The sequence below is a fragment of the Lipotes vexillifer genome, unplaced genomic scaffold, assembly GCF_000442215.2.
Source record: "Lipotes vexillifer unplaced genomic scaffold, Lipotes_vexillifer_v1.1 scaffold1345, whole genome shotgun sequence".
Taxonomy (NCBI): domain Eukaryota; kingdom Metazoa; phylum Chordata; class Mammalia; order Artiodactyla; family Lipotidae; genus Lipotes; species Lipotes vexillifer.
Window position 1 is genome coordinate 149,701 of NW_006799741.1, and position 19,400 is coordinate 169,100.

At 47.2% G+C, this 19,400-nt stretch overlaps 1 protein-coding gene across 2 annotated transcripts in view; it reads left to right on the plus strand.

Moving 5' to 3' along the window:
- Positions 1–19,400, plus strand: part of LOC103074585 (multidrug resistance-associated protein 4) — a 216,787-nt gene that overhangs the window by 36,077 nt on the left and 161,310 nt on the right. For both annotated transcript variants that reach the window (XM_007471944.1, XM_007471945.1), the window contains exons 2-3: positions 7,167–7,277; positions 7,850–7,970. In XM_007471944.1, the coding sequence (XP_007472006.1) occupies positions 7,167–7,277; positions 7,850–7,970 (232 nt within the window). The remainder of the gene's footprint in view (positions 1–7,166; positions 7,278–7,849; positions 7,971–19,400) is intronic.

A 19,400-nucleotide genomic window follows, 5' to 3' on the forward strand; every position in this document is an offset into this window, starting at 1 on the left:
AGTCACCATTCTCCTTTCTGTGTCTCTCATTTTTGACTCTTTGGATACTTCATATAAGTTGAATCATATGGTATTTGTCTCTGTGTGACTGGCTTATTTCACTTAGCATAATATCCTTAAGGTTCATCTATGTTATAGCCTGTGTCAGAATTTCCTTCTTTGAGACTCAGTAATATTCCAGTGTACATGTGTACCACACTTTGATTATCCATTCATTCATCATTGCTTCCACCTTTTGGGTACTGTGAATAATGCTCCTGTCATTATGGGTATATTATGACTGGCATTTCTTTTGCAATGAAGTAGGCTAGAATAGAAAATAGCAGGGGATGGGACTTCCCTGGTGGTCCAATGGGTAAGACTCCACACTCCCAATTGCAGGGGGCCTGGGTCCTATCCCTGGTTGGGGAACTAGATCCCGCATGCATGCTGCAACTAAGAAGTCTGAATGCCGCAACTAAAGATCCCACACGCTGCAATGAAGATACGGTGTGCCGCAACTAAGACCTGGCGCAGCCTGAACAAATACTAAAAAAAAAAAAGAAAATATCAGGTGTACATAGTGTGGGCAAACCCAGACTACTGATGAGGCATGAGGCGCAGCTTTGCAAACTGTATGAGATGCCATATATCCTAAATTAACCTAGACACATTGATGTTTATTTCCCACGCACCGATACACTGTGCACTCTGTGAAAGCATCAAGATAACTTAATAAATTCTATCAGTTCTTTAACCTTGAGTTAGACATCCTTGTTTTTGGCCACACCGCATGGCATGCGGGATCTTAGTTCCCCGACCAGGGATCGAACCCGCACCCCCTGCAGTGGAAGCACAGAGTCTTAACCACTGGACTGCCAGGGAAGTCCCCTTGGCATCCTTTTAATTAAGAAAATGTGAATTACTTGTTCACATGCATTTGATTCAGCTGCTGGAATGGTTCTTTGACCCAAGTAAGGTAGTTTCTTTCCTTTGCTCTGTGGTTTCACAAATCCCAATGAGTAGCATCAAAGGCTTGCTTGGGTAGGCAGTCATACTCCTTACTCTCAGGAGGGATATCTGGAACTTGGAAGCAAGAGCTCTGTCATCCCTCATGCGGGACGAAGTTTAATAGTTTGGAAGAAAGCGTTTGATTGGAACAGACACTAAAGGCCAGATATTCAGAGGTGAGTCAGTGCAGGCACTCACCGGCATAGAGGGATCTTGGTGTCGAATTGAGTCCTGTATCTAGTGGTGGCCGTGTGTGCTGTGCTAAGTAGGTAAGGTATCACCTGCTGGTTGTGAGGTCCCTTACTTGTTAGTTCCAACCAATACTGCTTCAGTCCCTTCAGAACCTTAGGAGGTGGTCAGCATGAGTAATATTTTACTTGTGATTCCTTGTTTTATTCTCAGTGTTAACTGAACTGCGTGCAAATGTGTTAAAAAATTTTTTTTGGAGGGGAGGGATAAACTGGGATTGACATATACACACTACTATATACAAAATAGATAAGTAATAAGAACCTACTGTATAGCACACAGAACTGTGCTCAGTGCTCTGTAGTGACCTATATGGGAATAGAATCTAAAAAAGAGTGGATGTATGTGTATGTATAACTGATTCACTTTGCTGTACAGCAGAAACTAACACAACACTAAATCGACTCTACTCCAATAAAAAGTAATTAAAAAAATTATTTTTCAGGAGGTGGTTACCCACGCACAGTAGTTGTAGATTCTCAGTCTTGGTTGTAGCGTGGGAAAAAGTATCTGGAAGACGTGTGGTGATAAGACAAGGGATGCTATGGAGAAGTGAAAGGAGGGGATTAGCCGGTGGGAGGGAAGGGAGATAAGAAGGCCAGGGGTGAACCAGAAAAGGCCTGGAAGCTGAGAGGCAGGAAGGCTCTGCAGTGCCCTCGGCCTGGGAGGACCCTGGTGGACCCCAGGGTAGAGGGTGTGGAGGGAGCTGGGGGCACGCAGCTTGCATTGCTGCTTCGCTTAGAACAGGAAATGGATAAAAAGAGCAGGGATGAGAAAATGGATTTTGAGCAAGTTTTAAGAAATGGGGGAAAAAACAAAAAAGAAACGGGGAAAGTTACAGAGGAAAGGAGAGAAGATTCTAGCTTGAACATTGCCACCCGCGTCTAATTGGATTTGGCTGTGGGCCACTCCGGGAAAGCCAGGGTGGTGACCCGTAAGATAGTTGATCAGCAGTGTGGGTGTTCTGATGTCACGCTGGATAGGTTCCAGTGATATCTGTGCCAGGCACTGTGGCACGCAAGGCCCATGGAGATTCCACGTAGTATGTGAGTATGTGTGTGCCTGGAGGGAGTTGTGGTCTCTGGTGGGACAGTTAGGAGGGAAGTGCTGCTGTGGATGAAGACTTGTGCGGGAGGAGGGAAGGAGAGAGCATCATGGTGGTGAGGACGACTCTTGGGTTGGAACTGGGTTGAGGGATGGCTAATTTGGCAGTGGTCTCAGTGCTGTCAGTGATAAATTGGAGTCAGGGTGCCAATTGACTCAGGTCTCCATGTCTCACTGTTTAGGTGGTGACACATACTTTAGGCTCCTGTCAGTGAGCTTGCCATCTGATGGTAGTGAAAACCTTCATGCCTTGATGGTACCCAGATTTGGGAAGTGAAGGGATCTGTGAGGGTCCTTAAATCAAGAGCTATGGGGAAAGAAATTTGCCTAATTGAGCAACGTCATCTGTCTTCTGCTGGGGCCCACATGGGATTCCTCAAGATCGCTGTCATGGTGACCTCTGCCCTCTGCCTGATGGGACTTCGTAGTGTTCAGAGCAACACTGATCCTTTCAGTTGATGGTTCAGCAGCCCAGGGAGGTGTTATTATCTCCAGGTGTTCTCCCCGTTTGCTGGAGGCCAGTGCTGAGAGGCCGTGTGGCTAATTCAAGGTCATGCAATCAGAAAGCGGCAAAGTATCATTACATTTTTAAAATTGTGGTAAAATGCATATAAAATAACATTTACCATCTTGACCATTTTTAAGCACATGGTTCAGTAGTGTGAAGTACATTCACACTGTTGTGCAACCAATTTCCAGAACTCTTTTCATCCTGCCTTAGTGTGTCACTAAACACTAACTCCCTACTCTCCCTCCTTCCCGCCCCTGGCAACCACAGCGCTACTTTGTTTCTCTCTGAATTTGACTAAGTAACTTCACTGAAGTGGAATCATACAGTATCTGTCCTTTGTGACTATACCATTTTACACTTCCAGCAGCAGTGTGCAAGAGTTTCAGTTTCTCTACATCCTTGCCAACACTTGTTTCCCTCCCTCCCTCCCTTCCTCCCTCCCTCCCTATATGTGAGGTGGCATCTCAGTGTGGTTTTCATTTGCATTTCCCTGACGATGAGTGATGTTGAGCATCTTTTCCTGCGCGAGCAGACTTTTAAAGAGGGCCTTTCAGGGTAAATCCCAGTGTTAATTCCCTGAGCGTTTTAGGGAGGGAATAAGTGTAGGATAAATGGCAAAACATTTTTCAAACCTATTTAGTGGTGATGCTCACAGATTTATACTTTTACTTGCGAAGGAAATTGAGACCTAGAGATATTAAGGGTCATGGAGATGCTGAACTGGAGCAGAGAAGGAGATCGGGGGGACAGTTGAGGCCCTGCGGGGACTAGAACCCAGTCTTCTGCCTCCTGGTCTGGGGATCGTTAGAGGTGCCAAGCTACCAGGGTTAGCAAAATCTGAAGCTCAGTCTCTCTTACTGCTTCTTTGATAATTCATAGACATTCATTTATTCAACAAAGAATTCTTTAGCATCTCCTTTCTACCTGTATTGTGCTAGGAATAACGCAATAAAAGAAGTGTGGGGCTTCCCTGGTGGCGTAGTGGATGGGAATCCGCCTGCCAATGCAGGGCACACGGGTTTGATCCCTGGTCCAGGAAGATCCCATGTGCCATGGAGCAACTGAGCCCGTGCGCCACAACTGCTGAGCCTGCACTCTAGAGCTGGCGAGCCACAGCTAGAGAAAGCCCGCGCACAGCAACGAAAACCCAACACAGCCCCCCCCCCCCAAAAAAAAAAGGGGGGTCTCCTTTAGGCTCCTGTCAGTGAGCTTGCCATCTGATGGTAGTGAAAACCTTCATGCCTTGATGGTACCCAGATTTGGGAAGTGAAGGGATCTGTGAGGGTCCTTAAATCAAGAGCTATGGGGAAAGAAATTTGCCTAATTGAGCAACGTCATCTGTCTTCTGCTGGGGCCCACATGGGATTCCTCAAGATCGCTGTCATGGTGACCTCTGCCCTCTGCCTGATGGGACTTCGTAGTGTTCAGAGCAACACTGATCCTTTCAGTTGATGGCTCAGCAGCCCAGGGAGGTGTTATTATCTCCAGGTGTTCTCCCCGTTTGCTGGAGGCCAGTGCTGAGAGGCCGTGTGGCTAATTCAAGGTCATGCAATCAGAAAGCGGCAAAGTATCATTACATTTTTAAAATTGTGGTAAAATGCATATAAAATAACATTTACCATCTTGACCATTTTTAAGCACATGGTTCAGTAGTGTGAAGTACATTCACACTGTTGTGCAACCAATTTCCAGAACTCTTTTCATCCTGCCTTAGTGTGTCACTAAACACTAACTCCCTACTCTCCCTCCTTCCCGCCCCTGGCAACCACAGCGCTACTTTGTTTCTCTCTGAATTTGACTAAGTAACTTCACTGAAGTGGAATCATACAGTATCTGTCCTTTGTGACTATACCATTTTACACTTCCAGCAGCAGTGTGCAAGAGTTTCAGTTTCTCTACATCCTTGCCAACACTTGTTTCCCTCCCTCCCTCCCTTCCTCCCTCCCTCCCTATATGTGAGGTGGCATCTCAGTGTGGTTTTCATTTGCATTTCCCTGACGATGAGTGATGTTGAGCATCTTTTCCTGCGCGAGCAGACTTTTAAAGAGGGCCTTTCAGGGTAAATCCCAGTGTTAATTCCCTGAGCGTTTTAGGGAGGGAATAAGTGTAGGATAAATGGCAAAACATTTTTCAAACCTATTTAGTGGTGATGCTCACAGATTTATACTTTTACTTGCGAAGGAAATTGAGACCTAGAGATATTAAGGGTCATGGAGATGCTGAACTGGAGCAGAGAAGGAGATCGGGGGGACAGTTGAGGCCCTGCGGGGACTAGAACCCAGTCTTCTGCCTCCTGGTCTGGGGATCGTTAGAGGTGCCAAGCTACCAGGGTTAGCAAAATCTGAAGCTCAGTCTCTCTTACTGCTTCTTTGATAATTCATAGACATTCATTTATTCAACAAAGAATTCTTTAGCATCTCCTTTCTACCTGTATTGTGCTAGGAATAACGCAATAAAAGAAGTGTGGGGCTTCCCTGGTGGCGTAGTGGATGGGAATCCGCCTGCCAATGCAGGGCACACGGGTTTGATCCCTGGTCCAGGAAGATCCCATGTGCCATGGAGCAACTGAGCCCGTGCGCCACAACTGCTGAGCCTGCACTCTAGAGCTGGCGAGCCACAGCTAGAGAAAGCCCGCGCACAGCAACGAAAACCCAACACAGCCCCCCCCCCCCCAAAAAAAAAAGTGTGGTCTCTGCTTTCATGGGTTATTATTGTCTGGCCTTGGAAATTTCCTTACTCTGGCAAAGTGAGTAGAATAGTGTTAACCTTTAGGCTGTCTCTGCGTATCAATCATTATCATTTAAATAATGCATAATGGATTTGGATAATTTTTTTTAAGTCCTTTGTATAGTTACTGTTTTTTCCATTAATAAGTAATTTGTAGAGAGGTAATTTGAGATTATGTAAATATCATGGTTCACATCAAGCTTTCATCCACTAGGTTCACATCAAGCTTTCATCCACTAGGTTTAACTTCCATTGATAATTTTCTGACTCCATTGTTCCTTTTATATTTGTTTGCATTCTAGACTGCAACAGCTTTCCCTTCTCTCCTCTCCTATCCATGAAGCAATAAAGTCATGGATTCTTTTGTTATTTAATGGGTTATAATTCACTGACATTAATACCTGAGGTATCCCAGATTTGGCTAACAAGAGCCCTTCAAGCTGGCTTCTCTGTCTTTTGCACACATCCTTGTGATTACTTTAGAGCTTCCTTATTTTATGGTGCAAGATGTCCAAGCCCATCTTATCCTTTCTCTGCCGTTGGTCCTGGCCTGTAGATAGTGATGCTGTTGCTGGGAATGCCTGGGGCTCTACTAACCTAGACCTGGTCTAGTTATAGCAGCCCGCACAGAAATTTCCTCTTTTGGGGCCCATGTTGTGGCTGGACCGGCCCTTGTGGTTCTTAAGATTGTGAGACATGTCTCAGCAACAACCAAGAGGGAGTTCTGAAGTGGCAAGGTTTATCACTCACATGTCCTGAAGGGTACAAGGCACACCTGGGGTCACACAGCCCCAGAGAGGGAGGGAGGGAGGGAGGGAGGGAGGGAGGGAGGGGGGGAGGGAGGGAGGGAGGGAGGGAGGAAGAGCACGCGCACGTGGTGAGCGTGTACCTGCACTTCTGCCTTGTTGGGGTCAAGGGCTGGGTGCATGTCAGGCAGGCACTTATGATGAAAAAAGCTAATTGTCAGGTGCTGACACACACTGAACCAACCTTGGAATCGGCCATTGCTTCAAGGAGCGCTGGTTCCTCTTAGGAAGGATATTAAAAAGCCGAGATCTGGGTGAAGGGGACCAAAAGGCACAAACTTCAGTTATAAAAGAAATAAGTCATGGAGATGTAATGTCCAGCATAGTGACTGTGGTTAATAATAACTGTGTTATTTGAAAGCTGCTGAGAGTTGACCTTAAAAGTTTTTATTAGAAGAATAAAAAAAATTATTACTGTGTATGTTAAAAAAACAAAATACCAAGTGGAGACTCGAATGCTCCTTGCTACCAGTGTGCCACTTCTTCCAGGGCCTCTCAGCATATAGAGCTGAGAGAGAGAGAGAGAGAGAGAGAGAGAGAGAGAGAGAGAGAGAGAGAGTGTGTGTGTGTGTGTGTGTGTGTGTGTGTGTGTGTGTAAACACGCATCTAATTTTCTTCCCCCATATCTCTCTATATTTAAGATGTAGACCTATTTCTGTAGACCTCTTTCTTTAATTTTTAATTTTTTTTTAAAAAAAAACAAAGGCCGTCGATGTGGGATTCTAATTACACAGATGTGTAGTTTGGATATATGTCGCTCTCCTTTTAATTTTTAACAGGTGGCTAAACCCCTTGTTTCAAATCGGTCACAAACGCAGATTAGAAGAAGATGACATGTACCCGGTGCTCCCGGAAGATCGCTCCAAGCACCTTGGAGAGGAGCTGCAGGGGTAAGTAGCAGGCAGTGAGGGGAAGGGCAAGGGAGGCTGAGAGTTTCTACGTGCGGCTAGTGGTTTCGAGTGGGTTTTACCTTCCTCTGGGTTCTTCTGCAGCCACCTCGCCCGTGACATTGCAGGCTCACCTGCCTGAGGCTGACCCTGGGCTTAGCCCACTTTGGAGGCCGGCGGGGGGGGGGGTCGACCCGTGTTTCCTGTGCGTTTGTGGAAGGGGAGGGAGCCAGCAGCCAAGGCCCTGGATGCTGAGCTCTGTCCCCGGAGGTGGTGTCCCTGGTGTCCCTGGAGGAGGCTGTCTGCCCTCTTGAGCTACTACTCATGGTGCTGTGAATACAACAAAGCTTGGAAGTAACTTGTTTCCAAGACTGTGACTGTTCCCCTCAGAGCCTGTTTTTCTGGTCCTTCAGGGTCTGCACTGCTCATCTTTCAGGAGCCCTGCAAGCAGTTAACCAGCATTTATGGGACAGCCACAGAGTGCCCTGTAGTGAAGGCCTATTTTCCACTCTGCCACCTCCCCTGTTTTACCCATGGCAGGGCTGTTCTTTACTGTGCTTGGTTTCTCATTGCAGGTACTGGGATCAAGAAGTGTTGAGAGCCGAGAAGGATACACGGGAGCCTTCTTTAACGAAAGCAATCATAAAGTGTTACTGGAAATCCTATTTAGTTTTGGGAATTTTTACGTTAATTGAGGTAAAAGCTGTTACATACAGCGCATTGCTTTTCGGTGTATGTGGCTCAGTAATGAGATGGATGCGACGGGTGGGGAGAGGCCAGTCGTTTAAGGTCCGAGGATAAACCTTGTGTAGGAAACATGTAGCCCAACGGTTGTATTTAGCTTTAGAATGGACAGGTCCTTAAAAGGAGTGGACCTCCAGGGGGTTACTATTTTTCTTTTAACTAATTAAAAACATAGTGACGTGGAGGGATGGCGCTGAAAAGGAAAGACATATTATGTTAGGATGTTCTCGGTGCTCAGTATAACTGCTGAAAGTGATCCTTGACCAAAAGAAAATCCAGCAAAACCTCAAAGATGTGCCCTGGGATTTGGAGAAAGTAAACTTGGACCTGAGCCCGCAACAACATAAGACATTTTACAGGCGCTCAACAAATAACTGTTAACTTGACCAGGTCACATCTGATAAATGCTTTCCTAAGAAGGTATCTTCACCTTCCCCCTTCCAGCGGAACAGAACCTGTGGCCCTGCATCTGGGTTGGAGCTGCCCACAGCACGGAAGAGCACACCCTTCGCTGGGCTGGCCCTTCCCAGCGGGCTGGGCACTGAGAGCCAAAGCCCCCCACGGGGAGGAGCTCCAGCTTCACCACGAATTCTGTGCACCACACGTTCTGGCTTCTGTCCCTGGCTGTGGGAGTGGATTGCTGGTTGAAAGCAGAGCCTTGGTAGTTTGCAGAGGGTGTAGGAGGGGGATGTGCAGGGGAGAACCTAAGGCAGAAAGCTGTGAGGTCAGTGACCATCATGACCCAGAAGGTTCTGGGTTAAGATCCCCTAGTGAGACAGTTCTCCCTGGGGGCACGGTGCCAGTCAGCCTAACTATTCCGGCTGCAGCCTGCTGGAGGTCTGCTGCAAATCCACTTGGGTGGCTCGTGCTCTCTGGTACCTTAGCGCTGCCGTAGGGACAGGGCCAGCCTGTGAGTGTGTGAGAGCAGGAGGTATAAAAGATGCAGTTGCTAGGAAAGAGTTGTTTTAGGGGAAGAAGGTGAGTTGTCATAAATATGTTTTTATTGGGGGTGAGATGGGTCAGCTAGGTGGTTTGTAGGTGGGAGGCGTGGCTCTTTTTTAAAATTTTTATTGGAGTATAGTTTCTTTACAGTGCTGTGTTATTTCTTCTGTACAGAAATGTGAATCAGTTAATGTATACATATATCCCCTCTTTTTTAGATTTCCTTCCCGTTTAGGTCACCACACAGCATTGAGTAGAGTTCCCTGTGCTGTACAGTAGGTTCTCATTAGTTATCTCTTTTTTGCAGAGTAGGGTGTATATGTCAGTCCCAATTTATCCTGCCTCCCCCCGCCCCCAATTCCCTCCTTGGTGTCCGTAAGTTTGTTCTGTACATTGTGTCTCGATTTCTGCTTTGCAAGTAAGTTCATCCGTACCATTTTTCTAGATTCCACATGTACGCAGTATTATATGATATTTGTTTTTCTCTTCCTGACTTACTTCACTCTGTACGACAGTCTCTTGGTCTCTCCACGTCTCTGCAAATGGCACAATTTCGTTCCTTTCTATGGCTGAGTAATATTCCATTGTATCTATGTGCCACATCTTTATCCATTCATCTGTCGACGGACACTTAGGTTGCTTCTATGTCCTGGCTATTGTGAATAGTGCTGCAGTGGACATTGGGGTGCATGTATCTTTCGTAATTATGGTTTTCTGCGGGTATATGCCCAGGAGTGGGATTGCTGGGTCACATGGTAGCTCTATTTTTAGTTTTTTGAGGAACCTCCATACTGTTCTCCATAGTGACTGTACCAATTTACATTCCCACCAACAGTGCAAGAGGGTTCCCTTTCTCCATACCCTCTCCAGCATTTATTGTTTATAGGTTTTTTGAGGATGGCTTTTCTGACTGGTGATAAATCTCACTGTGGTTTTGACTTGTATTTCTGTACTAATTAGTGATGTTGAGCATTTTAAAATGTGTTTGTGGGCCATCTGTATGTCTTTTTTGGAGGAATGTTTATTTAGGTCTTCTACCCATTTTTTTATTGTGTGGCTCTTGTTTAAAAGGCTTTGTTGTCCTGAAGGCCACTGCAGGCAGTGGGCAGCTGCCCCACACAACTGGAGAAACAGAGAATTCTGTCACCTCACAGGTGACTGGATGGTCCTGGGAGATTGAGTTCTCGTTGATGACAAAGGTGGCTTGGCCATTGTGCCAGAGGGTGGGGACATCTATATGGGGCCGTGTTCCGTCCTTGAGAGAGCACTGACCACCTAGATACTGCCGTGGCCTTGTGAAGGGCAGGGTGGAGATGCAAACCCATGCGATTTCCTCAGGGGTTGGAGAGGGTGCAGGAGCCCCTCAGTCTGTCCCAGCCCTTCTTTGACCTGTGTACAGCTGTCCCAATGATGGTGTTTCTGCATAGTCACAGTAAGTCTCTGTTTGAAATACAGGCGGCAAGCTGGTGTGGACTGTGTGTGTAGGATTTCCTGACCTCACAGAGCAAGCGCTCATGAATTCTGCTTGTCCGGAAACCTTGGGGCTCCGGGGCGTGCCTGCAGCTCATGCCAGGTGTCTGGTTTGGGGTGAGCAGAGATGAGTGGCCTCAGGGTTTAGTGTTGGATCGTATCCTGAAGCGGGTCTTTCTCTGCCGTCCCTGGTTCTCTAGTTTCTCTTTGGTACCAGATGCTGAAGAAGGTAAAGGCAGGTGGGTCTCAGACTGTGGCCCATGTGGCTGGGTTTGGGCCGAGCTGCAGGTTTTTCATGCTGTCCTGCACTGTTGGTTCCTTGGGTGGGGCCACTAAACTTTAGATGGATCCCATCCTAATATGAGCTCCAGGTCTTTGCTGTGGCAGCTGATGGGAGAAGCAGGCACAGAGGGAGAGGCCACAGGAACTGGGGTTCTTCCCGAGAGGGTATCGGCCGCACTGGGGTGCTGGGAGCTTTGATTCCAAAGTTGTGCAGCCCCGGTAATACTTCCTGCTAGGGGTCCAGGAAAACCAGGCCTGGGGGCTGCATAAGGTGCAACTGGTAGAGCACTGGCCCCTCTTTCAGGAGGTTGGTTGTTGGGCAGTCATGGCAGAAAAGGGGGGAGTAGAGGACCTGGCAAAACGTGCGGGCTCATCTCAGTAGTAGTACGAGAAGTGTTAGTAGCAGTAACAGGGGCTCCTACTCAGTAGCACTGGTGGTGGCGACTGCAGTACCATTAGTGTGGTAATAAAAGTGTTAAGTTCTTGAGAAATACTATGCATCAGAACTGCTGTAAGCACTTTATATGTGATATTCGTATTATTTCTTTGGGTGAGTCCACAAAGTCGTAGGTATTATATTACCCCCATTTTAGATAAGAAGATACAGAGTGCTAAGTAGTTACACAGTGTGCCTGTGGTCACACGAAGCATAAAGGACGGACTGAGGTTCCATCTCGGACGCTCTGACTTAAGAGAATGTCCGTCTCAATGACGGAGCTTGTCCAGGGTCAGAAGGGCCTGTCTTGAGGGCTTTGTTTTCATGGTCTCAGGCACGTGCATCCTGAACTTGGTTTAAGGATAATAAATAGGATGCTAAGGGCTTCCTGGAGCAGGGAGCCAGATGGGAACGTAAATGAGGGCAGAGTCAAGGCGACCACATCTCCTGGGTGACGAAGTTAGTAGGGCTTTGACACTAGCAGCGGTGTCATGCTGTCTTGAGATGGACCAGGAGAGGCCCTTTAGGAAACCACCTTCCACTCGTTACCGGCTGTAAGTGGATGAGGTTGTGACTGTTCCGGTGACCCAAGTTCTAAACAACCATCCACACTCTTACAAAACCATTCCAGATGGGCTCCCTGAGATGGACCAGGGGGAAGGTAGTAGGTCTTGGATGGTGGATACGGTGGGACATTGATAAGGTGGGTACAGGTGGAGTCTTCCGTGTTGTTTTTCAGTAAGAGTGCCCAGTTGCTTGCTGAGAGCTCGCTGAGGACTTGCATCCCTGTGAATATGGGGTTGCATTTGCTCAGCGAGAATGAGAATGCCAGGTCGGTTACTGGGGTGTGGAGCAGTTCTCCTGTTCTGTTGTCTGAAAACACTTTCCCACGCACAGGTGTGCCCCGGGCCTGAGGTCTTAGGGTGATAGCTGGGTAGGACCAGCTGGACCGGTTAGGATAGTAAGTGGCAGAACTCATGGTGGTTTACAGTATAAAACTGCACAGTGGTCTCTATTCCCTAGGTGAGTGTTGTGACTGGCGTACAGTGCTCATTCTAAATTTGTGTCCTTAGGATAATAACTTGCAGAACTCTTAGTTCTGATGCAGTGGAGTTCAGGGAGTTGAGGGCCATTAAAGCTCAAGGAGGAGTAATCATGGAATTTTACTGGCAGTCAGAAGAAGCCTGAAATCCAACACAAATCCTCCTGTTTTCCTAGACTTGCCTTTTGGCATACTGCTGTTTTGGAGAAGTTAAAAATCATTCCTTATGACAAAGCTAATAAGGATCTGTTACATTTTCAAACTCGTTTTCAGGTGCTGCTTTGGGTGTTCAGTGATTAAAACTACTGAGTTAGATGCAATAAATGTTAGTTAAGTAATTGATTTTATGAAGCAAGTTCCCATTTTATGATCATCTATGCTGCTTGCTGGTCTTTGTATTTTATTTTATTTTTTAAAAATATTTATTTATTTATTTGGTTGTGGTAGGTGGGCTCCTTAGTTGTGGCATGTGAACTCTTCCCCCCCACCCCCAACAAATTTATTTATTTATTTATTTATTTTCGGCTGCGTTGGGTCTTCATTGCTACATGCGGGCTTTCTCTAGTTGCGGAGAGCGGGGGCTACTCTTTTGTTGCGGTGCGGGGGCCTCTCATTGTCATGGCTTTTCTTGCGGAGCACAGCCTCTAGGTGCTTGGGCTTCAGTAGTTGTGGCACGTGGACTCAGTAGTTGTGGCTCGTGGGCTGTAGAGCGCAGGCTCAGTAGTTGTGGTGCACGGGCTGAGTTGCTCCGTGGCCTCTGGGGATCTTCCCAGACCAGGGCTCGAACCCGAGTCCCCTGCACTGGCAGGTGGATTCTTAACCACTGGCATGCAAACTCTTTTTTGGGGCATGCATGTGGGATCTAGTTCCCTGACCAGAGATCGAACCTGAGCCCCCTGCATGGGGAACGGAGAGTCTTAACCACTGCGCCACCAGGGAAGTCCCTGGTCTTCGTATTTTAGATAGTGGAAGCTGTATACTCATTACTCCGTCCTGGATTCTCTAAAACGCAGATGTTTCCTTTGTGACCTCCAGCCCTCTTTTAATTCCTCTGGTGCACACAGTGCCTCTTGGATCATCCATGATTCCCATGGAGTGTGCTGTGACCAGGCACAGTGCAGGCGGGGCCTCCCCGGCACTACTGCAGCACCAGCGGGAAGAGGCAGATGATTCCAGTCCAGGGCGAGGCTTTCGGGATTAGGATTTTGAAGTATGAAAACCTCTGTCCTCTGATAATTGAGGAGTGATCATAATGCTTGGAGAAACAAGTACCAGACTGATGTTGAACATGGAGCGCTTGCAGGCCACCCCTAACTAGAACAGAACAACCAGCGAGTTCCCAGCACGCCTGGCTCCTGTGTGCACCTTCATGGGGACTGCAGGTGGGGAGGATGGGTCTCTGCCTGCCCAGGGCCCTCAGGTTGGAGAGGAGGACCCTGAAGCCTCTGCCTGGGCCAGAGACACAGAGGCTGCCTCCCCAGGTCATCAGGGGCCTTCTCCCTGAGAGATGAGGTCTCTGCCTGCTTGCTGGTGTGTTAAGTGGGCTGACCTCAAAGAGCAAGTGTGGGTTCGCCCAGTCCCTTCCCCTGCGACGGGAGGAGTGGCCTGGGGGGTTATGTATTATTTCCGGGACCCTTAGAAATGGCCCCCACCTTACCCTTAGAAAGGCCTCATTTGGCCTTTTTCTGAGGCCACTTTTGCTGATTGTCCCTGGTCCAGGTGGAGCCTGTAGGAAGGCACATGTTTGTTTAAACTTACTTTGGAACTTATCTGATGGATTGGAAGTAAGCAGAATCCTCTGGTTCCCTGAGAGCTGTATTGGGCCTTTGCATTTATTTCCCAACACTTCCTTCCACATGTCTCTCACTTCCACTCAACCCAGAAGACTGAGGAGTGGCTACTGGTGGTAAAGATACTGTGGGCCATGAGCAACCACTGAGGGCCACACAGCAAGGGAGAGGTAGAGGGAGCATTGAGCAAAGGATATGGGGGACCTGCAGAGCAGACCTGCTGTGTGCACCCTGCTGGTTCTTGAGTGTATACATTAGCCATTAGATATCAGTAATACCCATAGTGATGACCCTGAGTCATACATAAATGAGGGTGATGCTTTTCAATCTATTTTCTTTCCTTTTTTTTAAAACATATGTTTAAGTTTTTATTATTTATTATAACAATTAAAAGTTTTTAAAAAATTGGAGCATGATTGACTTACAATATTATATTAGTTTCAGGTATACAACGTAGTGATTAAATATTTCTATACATTACAGAATGATCACCCCCATAAGTCTAGTTACCCTCTGTCACCATAGAAAGTTTTCCAATATTATTGACTGTATTTCCTGTGCTCTACGTTACATTCTCTTGCCTTATTTATAACTGTAAGACTGTACCTTTTAATCTCCTTCACCTATTTCACTCATCCCCCCACCCTCCTCAACGCGTTTGTTTTTTAAGAAGTCAGGCAAGTATGTGACTCATTTTTACAAGACTGCATTTATAACGGTTCAAATTTTAAAAATCTGCTTAGAACCGAAACCTTTTATTACTTTCCAGAAAAGTTGGCTTTTATCAATGACTTCTCAAGAGTGCTTGTTCTGGGCTTCCCTGGTGGCGCAGTGGTTGAGAGTCCGCCTGCCGATGCAGGGGATACGGGTTCGTGCCCCGGTCTGGGAAGATCCCACATGCCGCAGAGCGGCTGGGCCCGTGAGCCATGGCCGCTGAGCCTGCTCGTCCGGAGCCTGTGCTCCACAATGGGAGAGGAAAGAGTGCTTGTTCTGCTGTGATCGCCTGTAAGAAGCAATGAGTTTTCCAAGCCCTTTGTGAAACCGGCCTCTGCGGTTCAGAATAGAATAGGTCTCTTCCCAGAACTTCTGGATAATAAAGTGATCATAGCTTGCACTTGTTTTTATGCTGGTTTCAGAGCACTTTGAGCTGTTTGTTGTATTGCATTTAGCTGTCCCAGGATTCCTCTGAGGTAGACAAGGCAAGTATTTCCACAGGCAAGGCCCTGGAGGTGCAGGAGGGCACACGATGGGCTTAGGGGGTCATGTGACTTGCAGGTGGCAGACCTGGGTTCTGAAGCACAGCGTTCTGATTCCCAGGCCAGTGTTCTTTGCATTCTGTCCTGAGGCTTCCTCTCCTGCCACAGCTTCCAGTGAAGGCTCGCAGAGCCAAGACTTTATGAGAACAACTTTTTTTTTCTGATAACAGCTCTGTGCTCTTCTTTCAGCTGCTTCCTGCGGTGTGTTTTTTTTTTTTTGCGGGGTGGGGGGGGGTTCCCACCGCTGAAGATTTTAAAGAACATTTCAAAAATAGAAAAACAGAATAGTGTTGAAAGGTAGCAGAACGCACCACCCTAGAATATGACTTTCTGGAGTGAAGATTATTTTGAGCTGACTGTTTTTTGAGAAATAGACACAGGGACATTTACATTGATAACTCCATTTGTAAGGGCTTCTCCTTCTCTGTACCTGGAAGAGAAGGTTGGCTCTAAATCACAAAAGAATCTTGTCAGTGAAGATTGGGTTTGCATAAGGAATCCAACTCTACCTTTCTTAACTTGTTTACTCTGCTTTTCCTAGTAACCTCTCATAAGGCTCCCCCCTCCCCCTGTTTAGCTGGAGCCTCAGGACTTGTGTTCATATCGGTTTTTCTTGGAGGTACGATATGTCTCATGGAATTCTGATTAAAACCCTTGGTGGTACTTGTAAGTCATTCAGAGCAGGTCTGTAGCCCCTCCAGACTCAGATGCCATGGTGATGCAGGAGAGGAAGATAGCAGATGTTTACATGAGGTTAGTTTCTGCATCCAGAATCTTCCAGGGAGAGGGAATTTAAGGCTCCATCCCTCATCTGTAGAACCTAAACCAGTTCCTGGAGGCTGGGCCTCAGGCCTGTGAGGGCTCTTAACTCCTCGAGGTGATGCAGTCACGACGAAGGCCACTGTGGAAAAGAGCAGTGAAGACAGATACAGAATCCTGGTGGTGATTATTTCTCCAGATCCACTGCTTTTCCTCCTTAGCCTCTGTATCTTTCTCAACTCTAACTTGGTCACTTCTTCCCCAGTTTCTAAAAATTAACTGCCTATTCATTTTCCCACAAGCTCACTCATTTGTTACTTTGTGTGTTAGATGGTTTCTATTTCCTGTATTTTTTGTTTTTCCCCTCATGACTCAGAGATGAAGGAGTTGGGCAAGAAATATTTAAAGTACACGGGGGAGGGACTTCCCTGCTGGTCCAGTGGCTAAGTCTCTGTGCCCCCAGTGCGGGGAGGCCCGGGTTCGATCCCTGGTCAGGGAACTAGATCCCTCATGCCACAGCTAAGACCCGGTGCAGCCGAATAAAATAAATAAATAAGTAAATAAGGAAAGAAAGAAAGAAAGAGAGGAAGGAAGAAAGAGAAAGAAAGAACATGGGGAAACGTGGAGGAGAAACTGTACCTACTGGGGAAGTTCTACCATCAAACTGTGTAAGAAATACCGCTAAGAAGTAAGAGGTGGGGTTAAATGAGGTGCTTTCAGGAGGCTGAATACGAAGGACTCCACCCAGAAATATTTGCCCGAGAGACTCTTGTGAAACGTCGAGCAATGGGGCTTTGTCGTATTATATTGGGTTGTTTTAAAAAACCTTTATGATTTTGCAGTTGTGAAGAATTCTTGTGAAGGAATAAGAACTGTATTCTCAGCTGGTTTGTGGAAAGAATATTCACTGGGTCATAAGTTGGTGCCAAAGATGAAGGGTTTATTGGAGCAATTTTTGACCTTGTTCCTGCTTATCCAGAAAGTTTTCATTTGGTTAGTTTCAGGTTTGATAATGAATATTGTTTCAGTTGTTTTATTTCTCACTAGTTGAGGGTTAGGCTCAGGAGCAGACAGCAGTTTGGAAGCTTTGGGCCACGGACTGGCATTACTCTTTTTTTGTTTTTTAAAGATTTATTTATTTATTTAATTCATTTAATTTTTTTGCTGCATCGGATCGTGGCACGTGGGATCTTCGTTGTGGTGTGCGGGCTTCTCTCTAGTTGTGGCAGCACAGGCTCCAGGGTGCGTGGGCCTTGTAGTCGTGGTGTGTGGGTTCCAGAGCCACGGCCTCTAGTAGAGGGGCACGAGCTCAGGAGTTGTGGCATGTGGGCTTAGTTGCCCTGCAGCATGTGGGATCTTAGTTCCCTGACCAGGGATTGAACCTGTGTCCCCTGCATTGGTAAGGCGGATTCTTTACCACTGGACCACCAGGGAAGTCCCTGGCATTGCTCCTTAGAGAGACTGTTTGCTCAACTGAGTTATTAAAGATGGTCTCAGTGAAAAAATCATGACGCTTAGGCAGTAGTGACCTGCCTTTATTTTGTACTCTTTTTTGCTGAATTTGTTGCATCTGTCAGTATTCTCTTTGGTGGGTTTCGGACATTAGGCTAAAACGGAGAGCTGAGTAACAGGGAACAGTGATTCCCAAAGATAATTACAAGTTTTAGGCAAGTTTGGGACGGCAAGTGTTACCACTGGGCTTCTGGTGGAGAGCCCCAGGTTTGTAGGTTGCAGCACCGGGCTGCCCTTGGCCATACCCGGGCTGGGACTGCCCATGTGTACAGTTTGACATTCTTGCTTCTCTGTGTAAGCCTCCAGATTTCCATCTCAGTAAATTCTAAACAGTGTGTTTTACCATCTGCTGTATGAGGGACTCTTCCATGAGCTCTTAATGCCTCTAGGGGTGAATGAAGGGGCATATGCTGAAAATGTAACAGTGAGCCTTTGTGTCCTTGAGAGCTGATTGTCTTGTTCTGATCTGATGATCTTACTCATCGTGATTGTTCAACTAAACAGTGTTCCCTTACTTGTCTGTAGTAGATGAAACCTTCCATGACCTCATGGAAGGCGAGGCAGTTGGTGCAGCCTGCGAACATGTGTGTAGAGCAAGACAGGAGGGTTGGGGTTTGATGTCACACCGATTTGAGGGACGGGGACAGCGTTCTGTAAATATCCTGATTGGGTACTAGTTGGTTGAGCACAAAACGTATGTTAGTTTTTTTTTTTTTTTTTTTTTTTTTTTTTGCGGTGCGCGGGCCTCTCACTGTTGTGGCCTCTCCCGTTGCGGAGCACAGGCTCCGGACGCGCAGGCTCCGCGGCATGTGGGATCTTCCCGGACTGGGGCTCGAACCCGTGTCCCCTGCATCGGCAGGCGGACTCTCAACCACTGCGCCACCAGGGAAGCCCTGCGTGTTAGTTTTGTTTCGCGTTTGGAGTTTTGGATTCTCCATCCCTTCCTCTTGTGTGTGTATTCTTCAGCTTCAGACAGACAGAAGAGAGCTATCAAATTCAACCTGTCATTTGTTTGCCATGTCTGTGTCAGGAAGGAGGGATTGCCTAAAAGGAAAAGTCGAGTTCCAGAAAGATTTCCAAACTTTTGGCACTTTGTCTTTTGAGAAGTCTGTGGAGGAAAGGATGTGGAGGGCGGAGGTGTTTACTTTTGGTGACTTGGATTCGTGTTGAGTGTTTGGTTTTTCTTGATGGGCGAGAAGGGTAACTTTGGAGGGGTGAGTAGAGGGAGGAAGTAGGTAACCGGGTGGAGCGGCCATTTGGCAGGGTGGGCAAGTGTTGCTGTTGTGCCTTTAGTTTTGGGAAAGAAAATTGCTTTCACTAAGTCTTTCTCAGGAGGTAAGCATCAATGCCTCCGAACTCATTGGTTTAGGATTTTAATTTTGGCCTTGGGGAATAGATGATTGGTAACATTTCTTCCAAACCAGCAGCTGCAGTGTATGGCGGATGGAGAACCATGGATGACATCACTTTTTAGCTTGGCTTCTGTTCTGTTTAAGTTTTTTTTTTTTTTTGGCGGTACGCGGGCCTACTTACTGTCGTGGCCTCTCCCGTTGCGGAGCACAGGCTCAGCGGCCATGGCTCACGGGCCCAGCCGCTCCGCGGCACGTGGGATCCTCCCGGACCGGGGCACGAACCCGTGTCCCCTGCATCTGCAGGCGGACTCTCAACCACTGCGCCACCAGGGAAGCCCCGCTGTTTAATTTTTTTTCCCCCCTGTTTAATTTTTGACTCCAAGGAACGTCCCAGCTTCTAGTGGGTAGAGACATATTCACACAGCGCCTCCTGGGGCTGAGAGCCAGCGAACCTCCCAAGCTTTGTTTCTTTATGATTCTCCCGCAGAAGCTGGGCTCCATTTTCTTGATCTTTGGACATGTGGAGTTTGGGTTGGGAAAG